At 33.9% G+C, this 23,416-nt stretch overlaps 1 protein-coding gene across 1 annotated transcript in view; it reads left to right on the top strand.

The window, feature by feature from the left end:
* Positions 1-23,416, top strand: part of PCLO (piccolo presynaptic cytomatrix protein) — a 364,389-nt gene that overhangs the window by 306,246 nt on the left and 34,727 nt on the right. Inside the window, 4 exon segments of the mRNA XM_029232881.1 lie at positions 687-867; positions 2,473-2,667; positions 19,127-19,268; positions 23,279-23,352. Of these exon segments, the coding sequence (XP_029088714.1) occupies positions 687-867; positions 2,473-2,667; positions 19,127-19,268; positions 23,279-23,352 (592 nt within the window).

Raw genomic sequence — 23,416 nt, 5'->3', positions numbered from 1 at the left:
CCTATTTAAAAAAGCTGATTTATTGAAGTCCTTATAACTTATTGTTCACATGAACCTAAAGCATATATCCATTGTGTGGTTTTATTTTTTAATATCTGCTCAAATATAAGATGCCAACTACTGTAAAATGCACCATTGTTTATGTACCACTAAGAAAAAATGTTGCCAATTAAACCATGACACAGCACTTTCTTATTGTAAACTGTTGGTAATATCTCTGTTTCAAATGTGAACTAAAGTATGTTTTAAAATAGAGGGAATAAGTTAGTAATTGAAAATTAGCCGTTCTTTTTCATTTTGTCCCTCTTGTAACTAAAATCAAACAATCTGCAAAAAAACACTAGCCCAGTTTAAGAATATCATGTGTCCATTTAACAAAAGAAGACTTTATTTCATAAAGAGATTGACTTGTGACTCTACCTTTTTGCATCATCTCCAAATAATTTAATTAATAGTCAGAGATGTCATACAGTTCAATTTAACCAAACGTTTACACAGCATCTGGTATGCACAAGACATTCTCAGTATCATGGGTGAAGAAAAATGAGGAAGACCTCATCATCCTAAAGGTTATACTATATCCTTTGACTTATGTCCTTGAATAAGTTTCAGATCACAGAAAAAAAACAACAAATGAATTACAGCTTAATCCATAAATTTTATTCACTTATTGCACTTTTTTCCAGGTATTGATTGATTTATCTAGCACATCTCACCTCGATAACACGCCTAGGTGGTATCCTCTCAAAGAACAGACTGAAAGCATTGATCATGGCAAGTCCCATTCCAGTCAAAGCAGCCAGCAGTCCCCAAAGCCGTCTGTCATCAAAAGCAGAAGCCATGGTATCTTCCCTGACCCATCCAAGGGTAGGAGATATTTCAAGTAGAAAAAAGCTTTTGTCTTTTTGTTCACTCAGTATATTCTTGAATATGAGTGCCTGTATATTTAATATCTTTTGAAAGGTATCATATTGGGAAATATTTAATATAATATCATGCAAAGAGTAGTGGATGTGGAATCAGGAGAAAGGGGCTTTAGTCTCAGATCAGCCCTTAATTAGTTTGATGCCTTTGTGATCTTCACCTCTCTGGTTCTCTGTTTTTCAACCTATAAAATAGAGGAGGTTGGGTTATATGAGCTATTGGGTCTTTTTCAGCTCTCAAAATCTAGGTTAATATGACTTTATAAAATACGTTGGGGTATTTCATAAAGAAAACATAAAAATCCTCAACAGTTCATTAACTAGACATAATCATCATTACCATTTATGCATGTTTCTTCTGTTTAAATCCCTATTTTTTCATATGTATATTCTTACTCATAAATCATATATGTAATATATGGACATAAACAGTTTTGCATTCTGCTTTTTAATTATATCAAAAACATTTTCCTCATGTCATCAAAACAATTGGTATGCTGAAAATTACTTAAACCTTTCCTAAGTGGTGCGTTCAAACTAATTCTATGATTTTTTTTAACTACTATTATTATTTTTTAATTGCAGCATCATACATTGGGTTTGGCAATATGCACAGCTTTCCCATTGGAATGAGCTTTTCCTTTGGGAGGTTCATTAACCAGTTATCCTACAATACAACAGTAATCTTCATCATAAAATGAGTTAACTGCCTGTATGAGAGAACCATGTAGTATCTTTCCAGGATATGCTGAGCTATTTATAAATATTAAATAAAAATTTTTATATTGGATCTGAGTATTCCTTCCTTTTCGCCTCTTCTCAGGAAGTACAGCAAATTGAAAAGTGGTTCTTTGCAATTTGGATTGGAAATGCAAGTGTTCTAGGAGATGAAAAACTGAGGTCATGTCCAGGAGGCCACTGAGTTAATACAGTAAACAACTGACTACAATAAGTGCTGTAGATTACTTATGAGTTGTATAGATCATTTCTGGATTCCACTTAGCCAGATCAGCTCTGCACTAATTAACATTCTGGAAGATGATTGGTATAAAGACCTCTCTCTCTATGACTACCACAGTAAATGTGTGATCTTATATATACATTCTCTAAAATCACCTGAGATGATGATATAATACAGTCCCCACTTCCATGTATCCCAGTGACTCACACACCTTCCTCCAGGAATTTTACTTAAAACTCCTCCTGTGGCAGTGTCAGCCTATTGTTTCTTACCTGGTCCCTACTAGAATTAGCAGAGTTGCTTGGTGAAACTATAAGTTAATATATTCATTTATATGAGACTACTTAGAATGTATTTATTCCTCTTCTCAAACCTCTCCTCTCAAGATTATCATCCTCTTGCCTTTCCTCCCAAAAATTGTCTCCCAAATGTTGAATCACATCGCTGTATGGTGAGCAGTTGCATAAACGCGCCAAAAAAGAAACAGAGTTAACTTAAATCTTAGACGGTTTCAAATTATGTGAGACCCAGCTTGACAGGAGGAACGCTGGAGCAAATTTAACTCATGTTTTACCCTTTTGTAACCAGACATGCAGGTTCCCACCATTGAGAAATCCCATAGTAGTCCCGGTAGCTCGAAATCCTCATCCGAAGGCCATCTCCGCTCTCATGGACCATCTCGCAGTCAAAGCAAAACCAGCGTCACTCAGACCCACTTGGAAGATGCAGGGGCTGCTATAGCCGCTGCCGAAGCCGCCGTGCAACAACTCCGCCTTCAACCAAGTAAAAGACGCAAATAAATTCCTCAGCATGGCAGCTTAATGTTCATCTGTTGCCTTTCTTTCCTGCTGTCCTTCCCCATTTGCTTTGTTTTGTGCTTTCCCTGCTCCCTCTGTTCTCTGTCCCTTTGTCTGTGTAGGAACAGTATCGACACATAAATATGCTGTCTCTCATTTAGTTCTTTTTTGTTTTACTTTACATAGAACGAAATAAAACTGGCTGTTTCTCCTTTGTCTCCACCATCCATCCAACCTGGCTCATAGTATTTGGTAGCTGTGTCTGTGATGTGTGCAGGCAAAACTATGTTGTGTGTCCTTTTTGTGTGCACTTAAATATCCTTTAGAATACAGGAATTACAAGCACAAGTGGCTGCCAGTTTTCCGGGCATTACACCAAAAAAAGGCACACACATAAGCATTTTGAGCAGGTTAGCAATGAGAGTCTCACCTCTGAAAAACACTAAAAAATTTTAGGCAGAAGAGTCATGTAACCAACAGTCAAGTTCTAGAACCTAGGGGAAATGGAAAAAACATTTTACGCTTAAAATTTTTAATAAATTATGCATGTGAAATAATGAGGCTTTCCACGTGAGAAACTTTGTAGTCTTTTGGAGAAAAAAAAATCTGTAAAGAAAATAATGTTTCCTATATTCTCAAAAAAGTATGTAGTATTAATATATGTCTAAGCATATTCGATGAGGCCATGTTACCTCATTAAGGAGCACAGTGGGATCCATTCTGTTGGATCACACTTTGTATATGATACAAGAGAATTTATAGGGTTATTCTTCTTTCTAACCACTGGAAATCATTTGGAAGCCAAGATATCAATTAAAGCGTAACAATTCACCCATCTTAACTGCTGTAATTTCAATTGATAGAATTATATAAGAACTTAGTGAGTACAGACACTTTAAAAATGTAGGGGCACTGTTACTTCCAAGAGGCATCAGGCAAACAACGGAGATAGATGAATGTTCTCCCCATCTCCCAAAGTCATCATTTCCAAAGAAACAGCCAGTTTTAACCCCCTTTAGTGCTGTGCATGTGGTGTCATTTTGGCATTTGAAAACACAACTTCCTTCGATAGAGCAAAAGATCACTTTTGTTTGCATGAATAACATTCAAGCTGGTTCCATCTGAGGATACATACTCTGGGTTTCCATTTCACCCACACTACCACAGCAGCACATAAAAGCGGTCAGTCTAATCATGCCAGGAAGCAGCACAGACACAGCATAGCAGGAGTCCTCCCCATTCAAAGAACTCAGTCTGATAATCTGCCTCCACCAGCTAATGGCAACCAAGACCAAAGCCAGCTAGCCCTCAGGAAGGTGATGTCTGATGGACCAGTCAAGCCAGAAGGAGGTGAGCAGAAAGGCGCTATTCAAAGCACACAGCAAGAACATCCCCCAAATTTAAAGCCCTCATCTTTTAATTTTTAGAGATTGTCTGATAAAGTATGTTTATCCACTTTTTAATGTGCTTTTGTGGGCATGGCATTTCAGGACTTCATCATCACTGTGTAAGTCCCAAGATGAGTCCCATAATATATTGACTACAGTGATTTGTATTTTTCTATGCACTGGGCATCTTTTGACTTTTGTTGGGAAATAGATTAACAGTATTCATATTGCAGAATGGAACGCATGCTACTAACATAATCTGTTCAAGCATGACTATAAATATGTTGCACTGTGATAAAAGTTTAAACTGCTCACAATTCGAGTTAGCATACCAGTTGGAATGTAGATCAGTTTTTGTTGAATATTATTTCAAGTGTAACTTTTTAAAAAAATTCAGTGGATTTTGGAAATCTTAGAGGAAAGTAAAGGAAAAAATTGTTAATGCACTCATTCACCTTTACATGGTGAAAGTTCTTTCTTGATCCTACGAGCACATTTTTTCCACTCGTGTTTCCGTAGTTGTCAAGTGTATCAGATGTGTTGGGCATGTGAATATCCAAGTGCCTGTGTAATAAATAAAGTATCTTTATTTCATTCATAAACCACTGGGTTCTGAGCCATTGTTATATGATGCAGCTTAAAATGAGTGTGTCAGTTTTTGCTTTCTCATTTGATTCCTTGCAATAGAGAATTTAAAGTTACTGCTTCGTTGCTAGTGCAAGCTATAATGATAGAATATTGAGTTGCAGGACAAAGTTTCATGTTGGAAACATAAGATAGATGGGGAGTTATTACCAAGTAAAAGTACCAGAGCTTACATAAACATGTAAATAAATAATGGGTTTGGGCTACTCTAGGCAATGCTTCCACTCTTCCTTTCTTGCACGTCTGATCTACTTCACAACCTTGTCAGCTTTCTGGATAAAGGAAGACAAATCCAATGAGTCTTGCTCCGGACAGGCACCTAGACTTGATTCCATGGCTTTGTTAGGAAGGAAAGCGAGTTAATATCTGTCCCTAACTTGACACCAACAATTTGTGGAATTTTCCCCAAGAAAGAATGCCACTCACTGCCAGTGACAGGGATCAAACCAGGGTGATTATAAAATTATCTTCATTGTAATTCAAATTTAAATTTAATTTTAATTCAAAAACATAAAGGATTAAAAAAAAACGATAGCAGTGTTTGCCCCCTTAAGTCCCTTCCAGCCGTAAAACACTTGATTCTATGATTCTGTACTTTCCACAAACTAAAATTAAGACTTGTACTTTCCTATTGCATTTCTCTGTATTCTCAGAAATTTTTAAAATTTAATATGCTTTTGTCCCAACTAATCAGACATTTAGGAGCAATGGAGGATGTATGTGGCAGTACAAAGGCCAAACCACTGTGATGTTCCTTGAATTAGCAGGCAATTAAGGAAACAGCTTAAATATTAATATAATTGTGAATATACATTTACTCAGCCCAGTTTATAGACTATCACCAAAGCAGTTTCCCTTTTCTAGTTAGCCTTACTAGTACTGTCCAAGAGTACTTAAAATTCCACCTCTCACCTTTTTTTCCATCAAATAAGTTCAGTTGATTTCTTACTTCATTTTCTTACCGCAAATATTTAATAATTGTAAATGTCACAGTAGTCAAATGCTTCTCTTATTTCACTCTATTTTTAATTATCATGATTTAAGTATTCCTATGATAGTTTGTCCTAGTTTTCCTAGATGTGGGTCTTAAAATTTGCAGCAAAATGCATTTAACTCCCTTTCTTTGAATAATGCTCTAATGGATATTCTCATACATTTAGAATAGTTCTTCACATTGTGCAAAGTGTTTCATCACCCATTTTCTCATTTTGTCACACCTAGTGGGTGAGGGATTCGTAGCAGATATTTTCATTTCTGTTTTCTGAGTGAGCCATCAGAGAGTCGGGGTGTGCGTGTGGCAGCATGACTGGTGAAGAACACATACCTGGAAATTGTCAGAATAGGCAATCTAACCCTTGTTTATGACCGCACCTAATAAGCCTTTGCTTTTTAAATACATTGGCTCCTTTGAAATCAAACTCTCCTGATTTCACTAAAAACAATTGTCATTTACTTATTTGCTATTTACACTCCAGTCCTTACAAATGATTAGAGGTTGCTAGAAATTATGGCGGGATACAATTTAGACTTGGTCTACCTACTTGATCCTCTTTTCTGAAGGCTGATAATTAAGCTGCCACAAACCAGGGAAGTAAAACCCTCCCACTGCACAAGCCGAGTGCAGCAGTAAGCAGGCTCTGTAGAGGAGGCTGTGTGTACATCTGCAGTCATTGCTATCAAGCGTGATGAAATTGTCCCTAAAGAGCTTTTCATATATATATATATATATATATATATATATATATATATATATTTTTTTTTTTTGTGAGCTTTTCAGCAGGTTTCTGTTTGAAGTAGCAGAAAATATGGGTCAGGTAAGAATTATGGAGTAAGAAAGGAGGAACTTTTTCTCTCCCTCCAGGGTTTAGTTGCATGCTAGGAAACCTGAAGGACAGGATTTAGACAGATTGTGCCAGATCATCCAAACAACTCTCCATTTGTATTTAGAAATCCCTGGAAATGTTTTTTTCCAAGCCAGTTGGTTTGGTGGAATATAGGCCCGGCTGTTTTAGAAGGTAACGCCAGCCAGGGAAAAGAGTTTCAAAGTAGGTTGTTTTTTAAAACCATACCCAAACTAAAACAAATTGAAGTATTTTTACAACCTTGAAAATTAATTTAGTTGCTATGGAATATATTGCATTATATATATATATAAAGGGCATTTTTAAATTCCTGAGCTGTTTTTGTTTGATGCTGAGATTTTAGGTAAGCTTTAAGTTTAGAAACACTCATACAGGATGGATAGAAGTATCCCTCCACCCTGGGCAGTAAGATGAGAGCTTGGAGAGGTTAGTAAGAAGATGAATCATTGACTGAGTTGTGTGAGGAACTATGACTGAAGGTCCCTTGTTGTGGCCGAATTGTAGGAGAAGGTCCTGAAGCTACTTCCACAGACCGCTGCTGGAAACTCCACTTTCCGTAAGGCTCCTTTGCGGCACCTGTCAAAGAAGAGTTTCCTATCCATATTCCCGTGGTGAACTCTGACTAAGCCATCTCTCTGTGAGAGCTGCTGTCTTGGGCAAGTGGTATGGGTGGCTGGGTTGGGAAACAGGGCGGGCACTGGGAGTGGAGAGAAGTGTTGGTTACAAAGGCAGTAGCTGATCAGTGGTCCGTTCTCTTCTGACCGGAAGCAGATGGTCACTTTTGATCAGAAGGAATTTGGCGTTCTCTGTTTCTGGAAAGGGGAGGGTTCAAAAGGGAAAGAAATCAGAATGAGATCATTTGGAGGTGAAGTCTTCTGGAATGTGTGTAAGAGGTTAATAAAAACAGACTTAACATTCCTCATTTCAATGTGTTTGTGCAAAGAAAAGAAAGGCAGCAAAGCTTTAAAAAGGAAACTTTGGATAGTTTAAAATAGAAAGAAAACAAACTGTAATGATGTGAACACAGCAAATAGCCAGCAAAAATCTGAGAGAATCAAATTGGATTTCAGCTTTCAAAGTTTTCTGCCTATTTCTCTGGGGGCAAGGGTTGTATTTCTTTGTTGTCTCTGAAAATCAAAGTGTTCTTCTAAAGTTCTGGGTTTTTAAGAGTTTCCATATTTTCTTAGAAAGATTGGTTATGCATTTTCAAATCTTTCTATAGTCATTTAATATTCATTGCCAGAAATATCTCTGCTGCACATGCAGAGGCACAGACAGTAAATATATAGCTCTGAACATATGACACTGTCTCTTGTTTATGCACCTTCCCTCCCAAAGGTGAATTCACTGACGTATCATCAATGGATACTTTTGTTCTTTTCTAGTAGTAGCCATGAGTGTGTCAAGCCATCCACGTAAGGAACTACTGGTTCATACTGCAGTGTGCCTTTGTCACGTGATCTAACCAGGGGCCTATATGATTGAGCGGGACTATTAATACATGATCCGAGAAGAGAAAGGCCTAATTTTTAACATGTCAAAGTGCCTTAAATGCTATTTATGACATGTCTTTAACAAAGTTAAACTTATTTTTTGATTGCAAATTATTGTATTTCAGGTTTAAACAAATTTATTTTTAAAAAGTTAATTTACCAAATTACCAGCAGAGAGCAGGACCCAGAGCAAATGAGACAGGCAAGTAAATGCTGATGGAGGAAAGAAATGAGAAGCATGGAGCATGAGAAGGCTGATGGGGACACTGCGGGACCATGGACAGAGGGTACAATCTGAGCTTGGGGCTGGGAACGTTATCACCTGGGTAGGAAGGATCCTGGAACTGGGTGAAGTGCCACCTGGGGAGAGGCGGAAGAATGCCAAGAGCTAATAGGTAGCTGCTTAACAACATTGCCTAATTCCAGATATCTATCCATGAATTACTTGATTTTTTTCCCACTTTTCATCAGAATGTACTACATTATGTAAAATCATGATATTTCACCCATTCTCTGTTGTGCAAGATAATCTTTGGGAGGGAGAGGGACATATGGGGATGGGATAGGATGAAAGGAATCTTTATGTATAATGAGTCAGACCGTGAAAAATAGCCTTTTTGTTTTATTACTTTGTTGAGTCTGTAAATATATATTTTAATCATTGAGGTGACAAAAAAAACTTTCGGATTTCAAATGAAAACATTTCCGCAGTATTTTGATTGGGGTATTACGGTTTTCAGATGTATAAAGAGAAATAATGTAGATAGAACCATAGCTTTATACCTCAATGTGTTTTAAAATACTGAAAGATAAAATTAATTAAATGATCATTTGAACAGAAACTAATCAAAATATTAATAATACAAATCAAACAAGAACAGATAAGTTTTTAAGAAGAAAATGTTTGATGAAAATCAGGAGGTAGGAATTCCCTGGTGGTCCAGTGATTATGACTCCACACTCTCAACTGCCAGGGGCCCGGGTTCAATCCCTGGTTGGGAAGCTAAGATCCCACAAGCCTCAAAGTGCAGCCAAAAAAAAAAAAAAAAAATTAGAGGAAGTGTCAGGAGGCAGGTCCCTATTTCTAAACATAAGAAAGACAATGGAATAAAATTTCTACTTCTACTTTATTCTTAAAAGAACACAGAAGCAAAATCTACTTTTCCTCATTAAGACATTTGAAACTAAAAACCACATTATTTTAAGTTCTATAGATCACATTATTTTTTTTCAGAGATCTTATAGCTTTTATTTTTATTTAAAAAAATTTTTGAAGTATAGTTGATTTACAATGTTGTGTTAGTTTCTGGTATACAGCAAAGTGATTCAGTTATACATACTGGTCACATTATATTTTTATCTGACTCTTTAGGTAAAATGAGGTCGGAATCTAGAGAGAGAGAAAATGTAATTTTTATACTACACAATTCAAATTTCTATATGGATATATTTATACTTTCTATATATACTTTTAGTTTCTTGTAAAGCATTCTTATTGCTACTGACATTTTTAAAGTAAATAACTACTTTGGCTCCATCCAACTATTAATGTACAAGAAAATTGAAGAGACAATGTAGAGAAAAGCCGTTTTGGGAAGAATTTGCATTGTTTTATGCCTGCCAAATTTCATTATTTACTCTGGATTTCTGTGTAATATAGTTTTTTGTGGGTTTTTTAGGCAAAAATAGAACAGACAAGCAAATTTTTATGATACATATAATATTTAACTGAGACCTTATAATTCTAGAGTTGTGAAGTTGTGGGTGAAACAAATTCTGAAGAAGCTTAGAGAAATTCAAAGGGTGATGATAATAATAATAAATCTTTTCAAGTAAGGCGTTAGAACTTGATTTTTTTAGTGCAGAAAATAAAAAATAAAAGACACCATAGAATGATTGTCATATATATACTGGTTTAAGATGATTGTCAAAAAAGGTTGGTGCTAATTGTTTCTTTTTTTTTTTTCATTTTCACAGTTCATACTTCATTTTCATCACTGTAGATGTAGACCAGTGATTCTCAAAGTGTGTCCATTGATCCCTAGGTGTCCCAGAGACCTTTTCAGGACTCTACAAGGTCAAAAAATTCTTAAGACTCTTAAGATGTTATTTGCCTTTTTTACTCTCATTCCTTCCTTAGTGTGCAGTGGACTTTTCCTACATTTCCATGAGATGTCATGACATCATTGCTCTGATGGCTAATGGAATATGTATTTGTCAACTGCTTATGTTACATTTTTCTTAATTTTGAATATGATAAATATTGATAGATATAATTCACATAAAGTGAAGTTCTTTAAGAAATTCAACAATATTTAAGACTGGAAAAGGGGTCTTGAGACCAAAATATTTAAGAGCCACTGATCTATACCTGGGTACAATCATAATTTTATCAATAGTCAATGATGTTGGATAATTAGAAATTTCTTACAAGATATAATTATATTTGCCTCTAAATTTTTTATGCCTTTTATATCTTGTATTGCATTTTAGAACCCCTACTTTCTTTTCTTATTTAATGTTAATTTATAACTTAAGATTGACAAATGATTTTTCATTTTATATTCTTATTTTAAATATTTTATTGGGCATGATTTAGATTAAGTTATGATTATATGCCCATTTTCATTATTTACATTTGCAGTTTGACTGGTAAGTTGTCTGTCAACTTTAATCAAGTTGTTCCTAGCCTAAGGTAGAATGAAAGGGAGTATTATAAAGGTAGAATACATTTTATTTGTGTCCTTATTTTGATGATAAAATTTATTGGAAAAACATTTATAAATTATTTGTTTCTTTAATCTTCTATTGTATTATCTATATTAGTGGTCCTATACTTTGCAAATTCATTGTTGGCATAAATAACAATAGAAACACTGAAGATCATCACTTTGATTCAAATTTGAGGAAATGTTAAGCTTCTTACCTCTTACTTAATTCTTGATCCTTAATTTCAAACATATAATTTATTGTGTTTTTAAATAATTAAAGCTAAAAAGGGAATTCTGAAAATATTTATCATTTACAGAAAATATTATCTGAATTACCCCTATTAGTTGCTCATCATTTATTCACATTCATACACACAGTTTTTTTAATGAATAGTATGTTTCAGAAACTCTTCAAAGTGTTAGTGATTCTGCAGTGGACACAATAGACAAAAATCACTGTCCCCATAAATATCCCATCCTAGTAATATTTATCAAATAACGGATTAAAGATATGTGGGAAAAATTTGAAGACTGACAAAAGCATGACTTTTGTCTATCTTCAACTGAAATTGAAGTAGGACGTTGCAGTTAGTCATTGACTTAAGTTTATATGCACAGACACCATCATGTTTAGAAATATCTGAAAATAGAATTATTTTGTTATTTGTTCTGGTCTGGTTCTCTCTCGTAATTTTTACAGTTCACTGGGATATAACCAAGTATAGGAGGAGAGAAAGTGTTTGAAAATGATCTATTTGGAGAAGGTAGGAATATTAATGAACTTAATTAGAGACGTTGTATTCCATGGGACTGGACAGGTGTTTACCAAATAATTGTCCAAATTCCTCTTTACTTTATGGCCACTGACTACATTTGAATGATATGAAAAATAATACTCAGTGTTTGTTGTAGCATTAGCCATGTAAATCAGTATGCTATTATTAATTTGTATTTGTTTACACTGGAAATGTCTCCTTTGGGCAGGATTTTTATATAAATCAAATTATTTGGATTCCGTTTAAAGGTAACATCCTTGTTATCTTAATATTCATGATCTAGGTGATCAGTTTCAGGATTATACAAGAACATTTTTCAAAACTATTTTTATAATTACTTTCACTCAAACAGGACCACTTGTTTTGCAAGCAAACTGTGAGAGAGAATATTTCAGTTTCAAAGGAGAATGAAATAAATATTGAAAAATTGAGCTGCCCTTGAAAAATTGATGTAGATCTTGAAGATTTTTTTCTGTCAAATGTATTTCTCCTAACCTTTTAAAGGTAAAGATTTTTACTGTGTTATTTAAAGGTAAAGATCTTAATTGTGTTAGCATTTTTTTAGCACAAAACCAAAACTTGGTCCTTGATAAACTCTTTGTTCATTCTATTTATTTGGACATAGCTAGAATTATAAACTAAACTTATTAAAGATAAGATGAATTTACTATCTTTGTGATGTCTTAATCAAACTCCATTATTTACTCTGAAATTTTGGTCCCCACTTAAACTGTATTTATTTTAAGTGTCTTCTTCCAAAATAAGTTCTGAACCAAAAACACCTTTAGAAAGGAAGACACACTTAAAAGGCAACATTATAGCATAAATGCAAGAACTATAGTACACTGAGCCATCACATATTGTATTTATGTAAGAAAAAAACCTTCTCTACCATGTTATTAAGCTAACTTTACTCTCATTTCAAACACGTGTTGTATTGAAGTTATATGCTATTACTTTTGTTCCCTAAAGTGATCATTGATCCTATTATCCATAAAGCTAGGGAGTGAATGGGAGACACCTGCAAAATAGTGATGCATTAGATCAAAAAAGATTGAACTGATTATTAAAATGTCTTGAAAAAGTCAGTTGTAAGGCCAATGTGGATGGAGAGGGAAGAGTGCAAACATGATTTAAAGCTTTACCACCTTTCCCTCGACATAGAAAATAGAGGCATCGCATCTTCCTCTCCCTCTCTGAAAGAAGCTACTATGTGAATAATATGGAATATCTTGAGGGACATATTTTGATTTTTATAAGTTTGTTGTAACTTTCTGATATATGTAATTATTTTTTCTGAGTGACCAAGCCAAGTGTTAGTGTTAATTTCATCCTCAGTGACCCCTGGGAAAGAGGTAATATAATCACCAATAATTTTTCATTTAAAAAGTATTTCAGTGACATCCTTCCTTTCACTGACCCCACCTAGGGGTTTACAAATGACTGATATATTGTAGAAATCAGAGTTGTCTATTTTAAATACTTTTATTTGTGAAAACTTGTAATTTGGAGGTATGTGAACATTCCTACAAATAGTTGTATTGAAGCTACCTATGCCATTTTTCTAGTGTCTTCTTTTAAATTTTTCCAAATTGGATAATTAATATACTGAAGTAAATTCAGAAAAAAGTATATTAAATTTCTAAAGTCCTTGTAAGATGCAACACCCCTTCTTAATACCCCTGGATGATAGTAGAAAACCTGAAAATGTTATTGCACGTAATTCAAGGAGAAAACTACCAACAGTGCTGGTAACAGTGGAAATTAAAAGTTGACATTTTTCAGGGCTACATCCAAATCCAATCAACAAATGAGATAAAACTGCAAAGTCTCTTTAGTAAATATAACAACTAAAACAACAGCAATAATAAAAGGTAGATAGATAAATAGAGTGAAAGGTAAAGGAGATAAAGTAGAAAAGGTCACTAAAGTTAATACCAGCTAAATTAAAGTTAAACTAGCTAAAGAACCAAAAAAAAAAAGCATGCTATAAGTATATAATTTCTAAAATAGCCAGGTAGTTATTTCAGTTCCATCATTATACTATTGGAATAAACAAAAGAATTATTGATTGTTTTCTCTTAATTTCAAGCAGTTGATCCTAAAATCCTATACATTGTATCTATGAAGATAATACTAATACTGCATCAACCAAGTAATTTGGGAAATTACAGGTTACCTACATAATAAATTACTCCTGAAATATTTGGAAATACCTTTGAGCGAGACCAAAGATATAAAACCAATGGAAGTGAGGCTTCATACATTCCAAGCACTGAATTCTAAGGTAGGTAACCTCTCTTAATTTTGAGACAATTCAATATGATAGAAAAGTGGATGAGCACTTTTCAATTTTGATTTGTGACCTGGAACAAGTCACTTAAAACTTTCCAGGACTTAGTTTTTCTATAAGCAAGATGATGGTTCTGGAACAGGTTATCTTTAGAGTCCTTACCAGCTTTTAATTTCCATGAATCCACAATTATAAAATCATCTACAATTCTGATCCGAGACTTTGCTTATGGTGCTGCCATCGTGTGGTAGGCACAGTGATAGTTCTGCATTTTTTGAGTATGTATATATAGTAGAGGGGAAAAATCAACAGAGCAAACTAATTGAAGACAGATGTTCAGTCAAAGAGACACTACCAGGTTTAATTAAGGTTAGCCACAGAGGAGTAATAAAACAAAATGTTTTCTAACCACCTAGCAGCTGCAGAAAATGAAGAGGTCAAAGAATAATTTAAAACAGATTGAATTGCCTCACTGAAAATAAAATTCGTTTACCTGAAATGCCCCCTCAATAACTGAGTCACAAAATTATTCAACACGCTAGTATTTATTCTTCTAGCATATAGGGACCCTCTTTGTAGGAGTGGACTTATTCCATCTCATATTTATATGATACATTCCTTTTTCTGGTTGGTACTTAATAGTACAAATAAAAATTCAAAAAGAAGGTAGGCCCCCCAAAATGTAACTCTTTAAGAAAATGGCTCCAAAAATGTTTTTCATTGTTAAATAAATCTCAATTCTAATGTAAAATAAATATTTTCATATGTAATACACAGGTGCATAATACAGGATTTCTGAAATTCTGATTTCAAGATTTGGAAAAAGCAGATAGAATATTTTTAAATTGTTAATTTTGAAATCATAAAATTATGGAAAGTCATATTTAGTTTTAATGTTTTAAAATAATATTTTCTACAAGAACATAGAGAGACATTACACTGAAATATAAACTGGAGCTCACCATCTGTCTGTATACCAAGAGGTGCAATCAGCCTAAGTACTAGTGTCTGTATTAGCACCATCTAGTGCCTCCCATGGAATGTTACCATACAAATTATTTTGTCACTTCAATTTAGAAATATATATATAATATTCATGGTCTGATATGAATTTTTTTAATTCACAAGTCTATGCTCTCCCATGTTTCATGTATTATCATTAAATATTTCAGTCAAACCAGTTTTGAGGGAATTGGGATAACAGAACATCTGGTTGAGTGATCACATTTTTATATACAGTATGACAGATTAAAGTTGAATCTGTGATTTTAAAAGCTGCCAAAAATAGGTTACCCAAAATTTCATTGACAAGGAAAGTGGGGTTAAAAAACTATATTGTGGTATCTTTGATGAGATTTTTTTGATTTGTATCAACAGAACTGGATTAAAAATGAGAAATCTACTAAATCACTCAGATGTTTTAAGTTGTTTGGTTAAAGGAAAGAATTATTAATGTTATCATTATTATAATTTTACTATCAGTTTATTAAATATTGCTTAAGCATAGTCCCAGGATTAAGCTTTTAAGAATGCTACCATGGAGCTAACATAGGTAGGTTCTGTTTCCAATAACCACATGAATGTAACAACTACAATTAAAGATAGAAAGTGACAATTGCCATAAAAGACAAAAATTATGTGCTATGAGAGTCTAAGTATAGAAGTTCACTTCTGATTGTAAAGATGAGGAAAATGTATGAAGCAGGTTCTATCTGAGCTGAGCCTTTCTGGATGAGTATAATTTAGATATGAGAAAGTGACAGGGTCAGAGGAGGGTATAACAAAACTGGTAAGAAGAGGCTTGGCTAGAGCTCAGGAGAAAAAAAGCCAAACTATAGGGATTCAGAGTGAGTGGTCTGAATGGGCTTCAGTGAAGGGTATACAAAGGAAAATTATGGGAGGTATATATGGAAAGAAGCAGACGATAAAGGACTTCGAGAGGCAAACTAAAGAATTTGACTGAAATCGTGAGATGTCTTGAAATTGCATACGATCTGGCCTCCGATATTAAATCCTAAAAGCACTTTATTCATTAAGAAGTTTACAGTAATACAGATTTAGTTCAGTTTAATTGAGTTGATGGTTTCTTATGTGGGGGCTGATTCAATTAAACGAAATTAGCAAATAGACGTGTTGTTTCAAGTAACTGAAAAAGAACTTTTAAAATATTTGGACTCTTAGCACCAGCTTATCAAAACCTCACCATTTCTGTATTTTTAGTCTCATTTTATGCTATGTATATATAGCCCTGTACAGGGAAGATCCACTTTGCATTTTAGTTTAAGTCATTTTCAGAAACTAACTGTCAGGCTATCTATCTCTACGCTTACATACCAGGTTAAGTATAAAAAAATTCAGTCATGCACCAGATGTTTTGAGATAATGCCTAATATCTAGACTCATTTGAATTATTCACCTAACCGCCCAAAATTTCTTTAGATTCAACACTACGTGTAATTTTGTTTTGCAAAGATGTTAAGGCAGACTTAGAGTTATTCTGAAATATGTATATGTTCCCTATATTTAGCTTTCTTTCTTGTAATATTTCTTATAAACTATGACTTGTTTGCGTTTAAAATATTGACGACACTTGCACGGGTTTTCCAAATGAAATTTCTGTTCACCTAGGCAGTATGACAAAACTGGCTTTCCTTAAAGTTATTTCTATCCTTGTTCCTTTTCTCTTATTATATTGTTTTACATTCTGTTCACATTTCTCAAATTTCCCAGAAGAGGAATAGAACTAGAAATTGCGTCAGGTAAAATCAAAGTTTGCAAAAGAAAAGATTGGATATTTTGATATGTAAATAAGAAGACATCATTTCTATAACGTGGATATTTTGATATATTGTGAGATTGCTCTGGGATAAAAAAAAGTTTTAAATTAGTAAAGATAAATTGATTTTAAAATTAATGTCTATTAATTAAGGTTTGTCTTTGAAAATGGTATATTGAGATTTTCCAGTTGATGAAATTAAATTTTTACATTCAATATCATACTAAAAATTATTAACAATCCAGTAGGTTGTATTATATAATGACAATCAAAAGGTATGATAGCTTTTCCTTGTTTACAATCAGTTGACTTATCTGACTCGTGGTTGGTTATACAGTTTAATATTCTTTATAATGTTCATAATTTTATATCAGTCATATTACCTTTACATTTTTTACCTTATCGTTTTGAAAGGTCTTTAACACTATATACGTCAGCTGGGTTTCTTCTACATAAGTTGCAGAAAATATTAAACAAACATTATGACTATTATTCTTTTCCTGGAAATCTAGTCCTATGAGTTACTCTTAATTCTCTGGTGACTGGCTATGTAACAGGATTCAGACCCTTTTCTAACTAGCTATTCCCAATTTATAGATACTTGATATATAACTGACTATCAAATGTTTCTTCCTTCTCTATTCTGGGAAAGGAATCCTACTATCACTGGAATAGACAGTATGAAAATTTCTGGTGGCTTTAGAGAAACTGCTAGTTCAGAAATAGAAGGGAAGAAGTGAGGAAAAGCTAAAGCCTTTGCAAGACTTGATCCTGGCTAATCTGATGGAGAGTTTCCTGCCCTCAGATGATTTCCCTCACAGTATCTATGCTTTTCACTTTATTTGGGTATATTGGTTAAAACTCCACCCACCGGATTGTCATTGTGTTTTTATACATTTCCTTAAGAAAAATGTTGATAATTTAGAATCATTAAATGATTATCAACTCTTTACCCAGTTGTGTGGATCGATCCAACTGCTTGAGAAACTCCTGAGTGAACAGGAGGAGAGTATTTATGGAGGAGAGAGACTCTTAAGTACTTTTGCAGCCTAGAATACATCTAAAATTAGAAGAGAATCAAGGTGAATTCATTGTCCGGGACTAGGTGCGCTGTTCAGTGGGGAACAGCCATTGACCATAAAGCCCTGAAGAAGAGCTTGAGCGTACAGCAAATTAAATCACAAGACAAAGAAGAGTGAGTTCCAGTTTTATCTCACTCCTCATAATCACAGTCTTATGAGGGGGGCTTTACTGACCCCATTATTTTAAAGTGAGGAAACTGAGACCACCTAGCGTTAACGTCAGCAGGAGTTGGGATACAAAACCAGATCCGTGTGATCAGAGCTTATGCTCTTAAACTCTGACCATGTGTCAGAAGACAAATGACAATTTCAAAAATTTGCCTGGAGAATCTCCGCCCCCACAAAAAAAGAGGAAACACTTGCCTTCTGTTTCTTTTTTTTTTTTAGTTATTTCCGAGATATACATTTTAAGGTAATAACTAGTATTATGATTTATAACATTATACCAGAACATATAAGATTTTTAGAAATTTCATGTAATGTCTGAAACATTTATATTAACATATTTCCATACAAATAACCCAAAGAAAGTTTAGTATTAGTTGTTTTTTTGTTTGTTTTTTATACTGCAGATTCTTATTAGTCATCAGTTTTATACACATCAGTGTATACATGTCAACCCCAATCACCTACACCTGCCTTCTTTTCATTCCTTTTGCATCAGAATTTCCTCCCAAATCTCTAATCTAGAACTCTGCCAACAATATTACCATTCTCTTACTGCATAATTTATAACACAAATTCATAACTCTTCTATGGGAATATGGATTCTTATATACAAAAAATCAAACTCATGGGTTATTTAAAACAAGTCCCAGTCATAAACTAGGACGTGCCTAAGGGGAAACAAATACCTTCAAATTTAAAACCCTGCTGGAGGTAGTTGGTAGAGCTACATACAAACAAGTCCAGGATTTTCAGTCATTTCCTGAAATTATCTATTCTATTTTGCATCTTCACTTCTCAGGAGAAAAGCAAATTACTGGTTATTAATATGGGAAATAATTAAGCAATTTTCACATATTCTGTCATTTCTATCTACCCAAGTCTTCCTAAATTCCTTTCTCCATGAAATAGCCACAATTCTTATTTGTTTGCCATATCGTTATTGCAATACTCTATAAAGAAATCACAAGTAATAATAATACTATTTAACTCAGTCTAAAAATGTGATGGTTGATTCCTAGAAGTTAATCTTTTTTTTCTTTTATATCCAACAAAAACAATCAAGGGCTTTATTGTTGCCACTGAGAGTTACTGGTTAAAGAAAAGAAAATGAAAGGCAGGTTAAGAGATGTGGAGTTCTTGCTAGAGCTGTTTCTTTACACCCGTAAATGAAGAAACATATAAGTATGCATTTGGATATCAATGGGAGGTTCATTGATTGACTGTGGTGTTGACTCTTCCCACACCATGCAGCCAAGCCCACCAATCACCGGCCTGCAGAAAGCTCCGTGTCCACTGGCTCCTCGGGCAGCAGCTTTGGCAGTGGGTATAGCGTGGACAGTGAAGGAAGCAGCAGTACTGCAGGGGACACTAATCTATTTCCTATTCCAAGGATGTAAGTGGTGGTTTGTTTTTTTTTCCACTGGAAAGTTAACAGCCTCATGAGTAAGCTTTTCTTAACATTGAAAAGGAAATAACTAGGTAATTATCCAAGTCTGAGTCAGTGTCCCTGAAGGACTTCAGCTGTTTATGCCTATGTAAAAAATAGACTGTTCAGGAAAGATTGGATTAACTTAGTGAATTCTAAGCATGAATGCTGGTCACCACCAGGACTACTTAATCAGTGCATTCTATATTTAATAGAAAAACTGCTAAAATGATAATAACTTAGCTATGCCTGAATCAAGTTCAGCAGCAGTAATACATGGCTGCTTTAATCGCATGATGTATAGATTAATTGATTTTGAATCAGGAGATATTTAAACATTTAAAGAACTCATGTATCACATTCGAAATAGCACATTGGGCCACTCATATAGACTTTTCAACTATAAATTCCTCTACCATTAAAATGGAAGATTTTGAAGTGGATCCATATTTTCTAGAACAAATAACAAGCAGGACATAGGTCCCCAAATAGATACTCTTGGAATAAAGTTAATTTATAATACGTTAAGCCTCGAGAAAATCATATTGCAAATAAAATGCAAAACTAAGCAGACTGTATTTAAAATGTGTTAGAATGGGTTTAGTCATATCGGTGGCAAACTCTAGCAGCATCCAAGATAAATATGTTATCTCTATTCCAATATCAAAATCTAAACTTCCTGACTTTCTCCAGTAACTAGTTTTCTAAGTTTACAAAAACAACATTGGGCCATGCAGCTCCAGGATCTAGCCCAGGGTGAGTCCAGCCTGCTGCCTGGTTTTGTAAGGTCTGTGAAGAACTAAAAATGGCTTTTGCATTTTTAAATGTTTCCCAAAACCCTAGAAGAATAGCATTTTGTGACACATGGTAATTACATGAATTTGAAATTTCAGTGTCCATTATTAACTTTTACTGGAACACGGCCACACCAGTTTGCTTATGTGTTGCCTAATGTTGTCTGCGCTCTAGGGGCAGACTTGTATAATTACAACAGGGACCATTCAGATCATTCACTGTCTGGCCCTTTGCAAAGTGAGTTTGAAGATCCCTAGTCTGGGCCCTTGTCAGAGGGTCTTTTTCATTTTCTCTATTAAGTGAAACCATCTCTGGGAGTGGAACTTCTATTTCTCTTTGTTTAAATATCACGGTTTTTTATGAATCTTTCCTTCTGATCCCCAGAATAGTTCTAATATTTAGATAATGGCTCACGTTTATAAAAGCAAAATAATGGGGAAAATGGATTTGTAAGGTGAAAAATGTGTTTATTTTGTGATTTTCGGGTTACATTTTTCCTACTTAAATTGACTCATTATTGGATTATCTGTCTATTTTTTTTTTGAGACCTAGGCTGTGGATTCAATGGAGTTATTTGTATTTAATCAGTTCTTTTTATATTGACAGTTATTTCTAAAAGGAGTGTGATCTCATTAGTCCACAGACTCTGATGATCCAATTTAACTGAAGAGAATTTCTACAAATTCATTACACTCCTCTCTCCAAGCTGTGAATATCATATAAATTTGTAAAGGTTTTGCACCACACATCACTTACTATCCTTCCAATTTATCTGTATCTTTCAAAATATATAATCTAACACTGATGATAAAGTTACAACTTTCAGAGCATAAAATACATTATTTCCTCAATATCTGAATGTCTGAAGTGGAAGTAGATTGGTTTTTTCACATACAAACCACATTTCAATTTTGTTTTTTCCCATTTTCCTGTTTCTCTTGTAAATCAAAAGCTTTTAAAACTGTGTAGGATGTTTTTGTTTTTGCCATATGAGCACAAAGAAAATTCTCTTTTCTAAAGCATTACCGGATATGAGTAAAAAGCAGTATTTGGTGGTTCTTTTCTGTCTCTCTTTGTATCTGACACAGTTTTGCTTGGGCTAGCATAAGTATTCAATAACTATTTGGTGATTGTTTAACAAAGATAAATTATAACCTGTGCAGTCAGAATGTCCTGAGATGAAGATTATTTATTGGGAATTCAGAAAAATTGCATCCTTTAAGACCCACACAGTTACATTTCCTTTGTACTTCATTTAGCTTCACAGTGCTGCAAGTTTTCTGTATAATCTTAGAAATGCACCTAATACACATTTTGGCTAAATACCAAATGTTAAAATCAGTTTTCATTAGAAGCAAATACTGCAGCTGAATAGCATCATTAAAATATGAAATGTAGCCCTCAAGATCAAATAAAAATTATCAAAAAATTTTTTATTACAATTACTAAAAATTATACTTATTTTGTTAAAGTTTGGCAAAGTACAGGATAGTAATTTTTCAGTAGTCTCATCTACTCGATTAGCACTACTATAACGATCCTCACTTTCCATTGAGTTTGGCTCAGTAACAAGATGTGTTTTGGCCCGCTCTGCTTGTATAGTATACTGCTAAAGGTGAGATTGCTATTAAGTTATTAAGCTTTCTCCATGTCTAATCCTGGCAGACAAAGTTAATTTTTTTAATTTATCAGCTGTTTGTCTTGAATCTCATTGAAGTAATTACACAAATTGAAGTTTTGTGCATTGCTTAATCAAGACTTTTTTGTATATATTCAGATGCAAACTATATATAATTATAGATATAATTTATAACATTTCTTCATGCACTTTATGCTTCACATAATCACTTAATAAAAATTTGTGTTTAAAACTTTGACCTAGAATTGTCATCTTGGAACAATGTAATGGCTTTCAAGATAAAATGATTTTTGAATTTACATCAGTTCCTCTTTCGTTATGTGCAGAACCATTTCAGTAGAATGATGAGAGGATCTTTAGAGCAGTTTTCAAGTAAGATCTAATTGGAGTCTTAAGCAATAAGTATGGTTACATTTTCAGCTGGTTGGGCAAACTAAATATTTTTTGTGAGAGTAAGAATGAATTGTTAGTAAATACTGATATGTTTGAATTATTGTCTAGAAAGTCTAGTATCAAGACATTCCTTTGTTCAAGCACCATTTTTAACACTTAAGCATTTTTATTCCATTTTTTAGAACATCTTATATAACTACATATAAAGACAACTTCCAAATCTTTTATACGCCATGTAGCTTTTTCTCTGAAGAAATAAGAAGTGACCTATTATCGTTTGGCTCTTACGTTATCAATATTCTGAACCCACAGTGCTCAGAGTATAATGAATTCTTCATTTGTTTGGCCTTCGAAGAAGTTTAAGGCTGAAATTAAAAATGGTTTGCAGCCTTTGGCTGAATTCTAAAGCTGTTATGTACACATCTACCTATTAGTACTTTATATTTATCGAATATTATGATGTTTCAGACACTATGCTAAGCACTTACATACATTTTCCATGTGATTTTCCCATAACCAAATGGTAGCTCATGTTACTATCCTTAAATTACCAAAGAAGAAATAGTCTTCACCAGATTGAAAGATTTACCTTACATGATGTATAGCATAAAGTAGCAAAGCCAGAAGTAGAAACCAAGCTGTATGACTTCAAAAGCCAATGTGCTACACACAGCTGAAAATACAGGAAGGATCTGAAAGAAATAATAATCCATGTAATTATAATATTATATTTATAAATTATTCAATTCAACATTTCCCTTCTCACCAAAGGATCTATACAACTCCTCATAACAAAGTGTGAATATATAAGAAACTCTTCTCCTTCTTGAGTTAAAAATGGCAGAAAAAAAAAAATTCTAAAACAAAATTTGAAGATTTCATGATGGTCATGTCTTTGATAAATGAGTCCATGAATAGGACACCGAATTTTGAGGTTCTATGTTTGGACTCAATAGGAATGATAAACAAATTTCCACTTTAAAATTAATATGATATAGAGTGATTTATTGTGTTCGTACAACATTTGCCATTCAAGTAATTTGTTGCAGGTCTGAATATATGATGTCATTCTATTTTTTCAAACTTGGACTCCTCATTTGCACTTAGGATTATAATTGAATATATAAACTTTTATTTCCTTTTTAAACAGAGGAAAGATGGGGCAGAATGGGCAAGAGACTATAAAACAGCCAGGAGTAGGCGTAGGACTAGCAGACACTGAAGGTAAGTTACAGTTTACAATACACTGGATTTTGGTTGTATCTGTATGCTATACTGTTTGCTTTGT

Source organism: Monodon monoceros, unplaced genomic scaffold (assembly GCF_005190385.1).
Source record: "Monodon monoceros isolate NGI ecotype Baffin Bay Population unplaced genomic scaffold, NGI_Narwhal_1 Super_Scaffold_2, whole genome shotgun sequence".
Taxonomy (NCBI): Eukaryota; Metazoa; Chordata; class Mammalia; order Artiodactyla; family Monodontidae; genus Monodon; species Monodon monoceros.
Note: the sequence above shows the minus strand (reverse complement) of the source record. Positions and strands in the feature narration are given on the sequence as shown.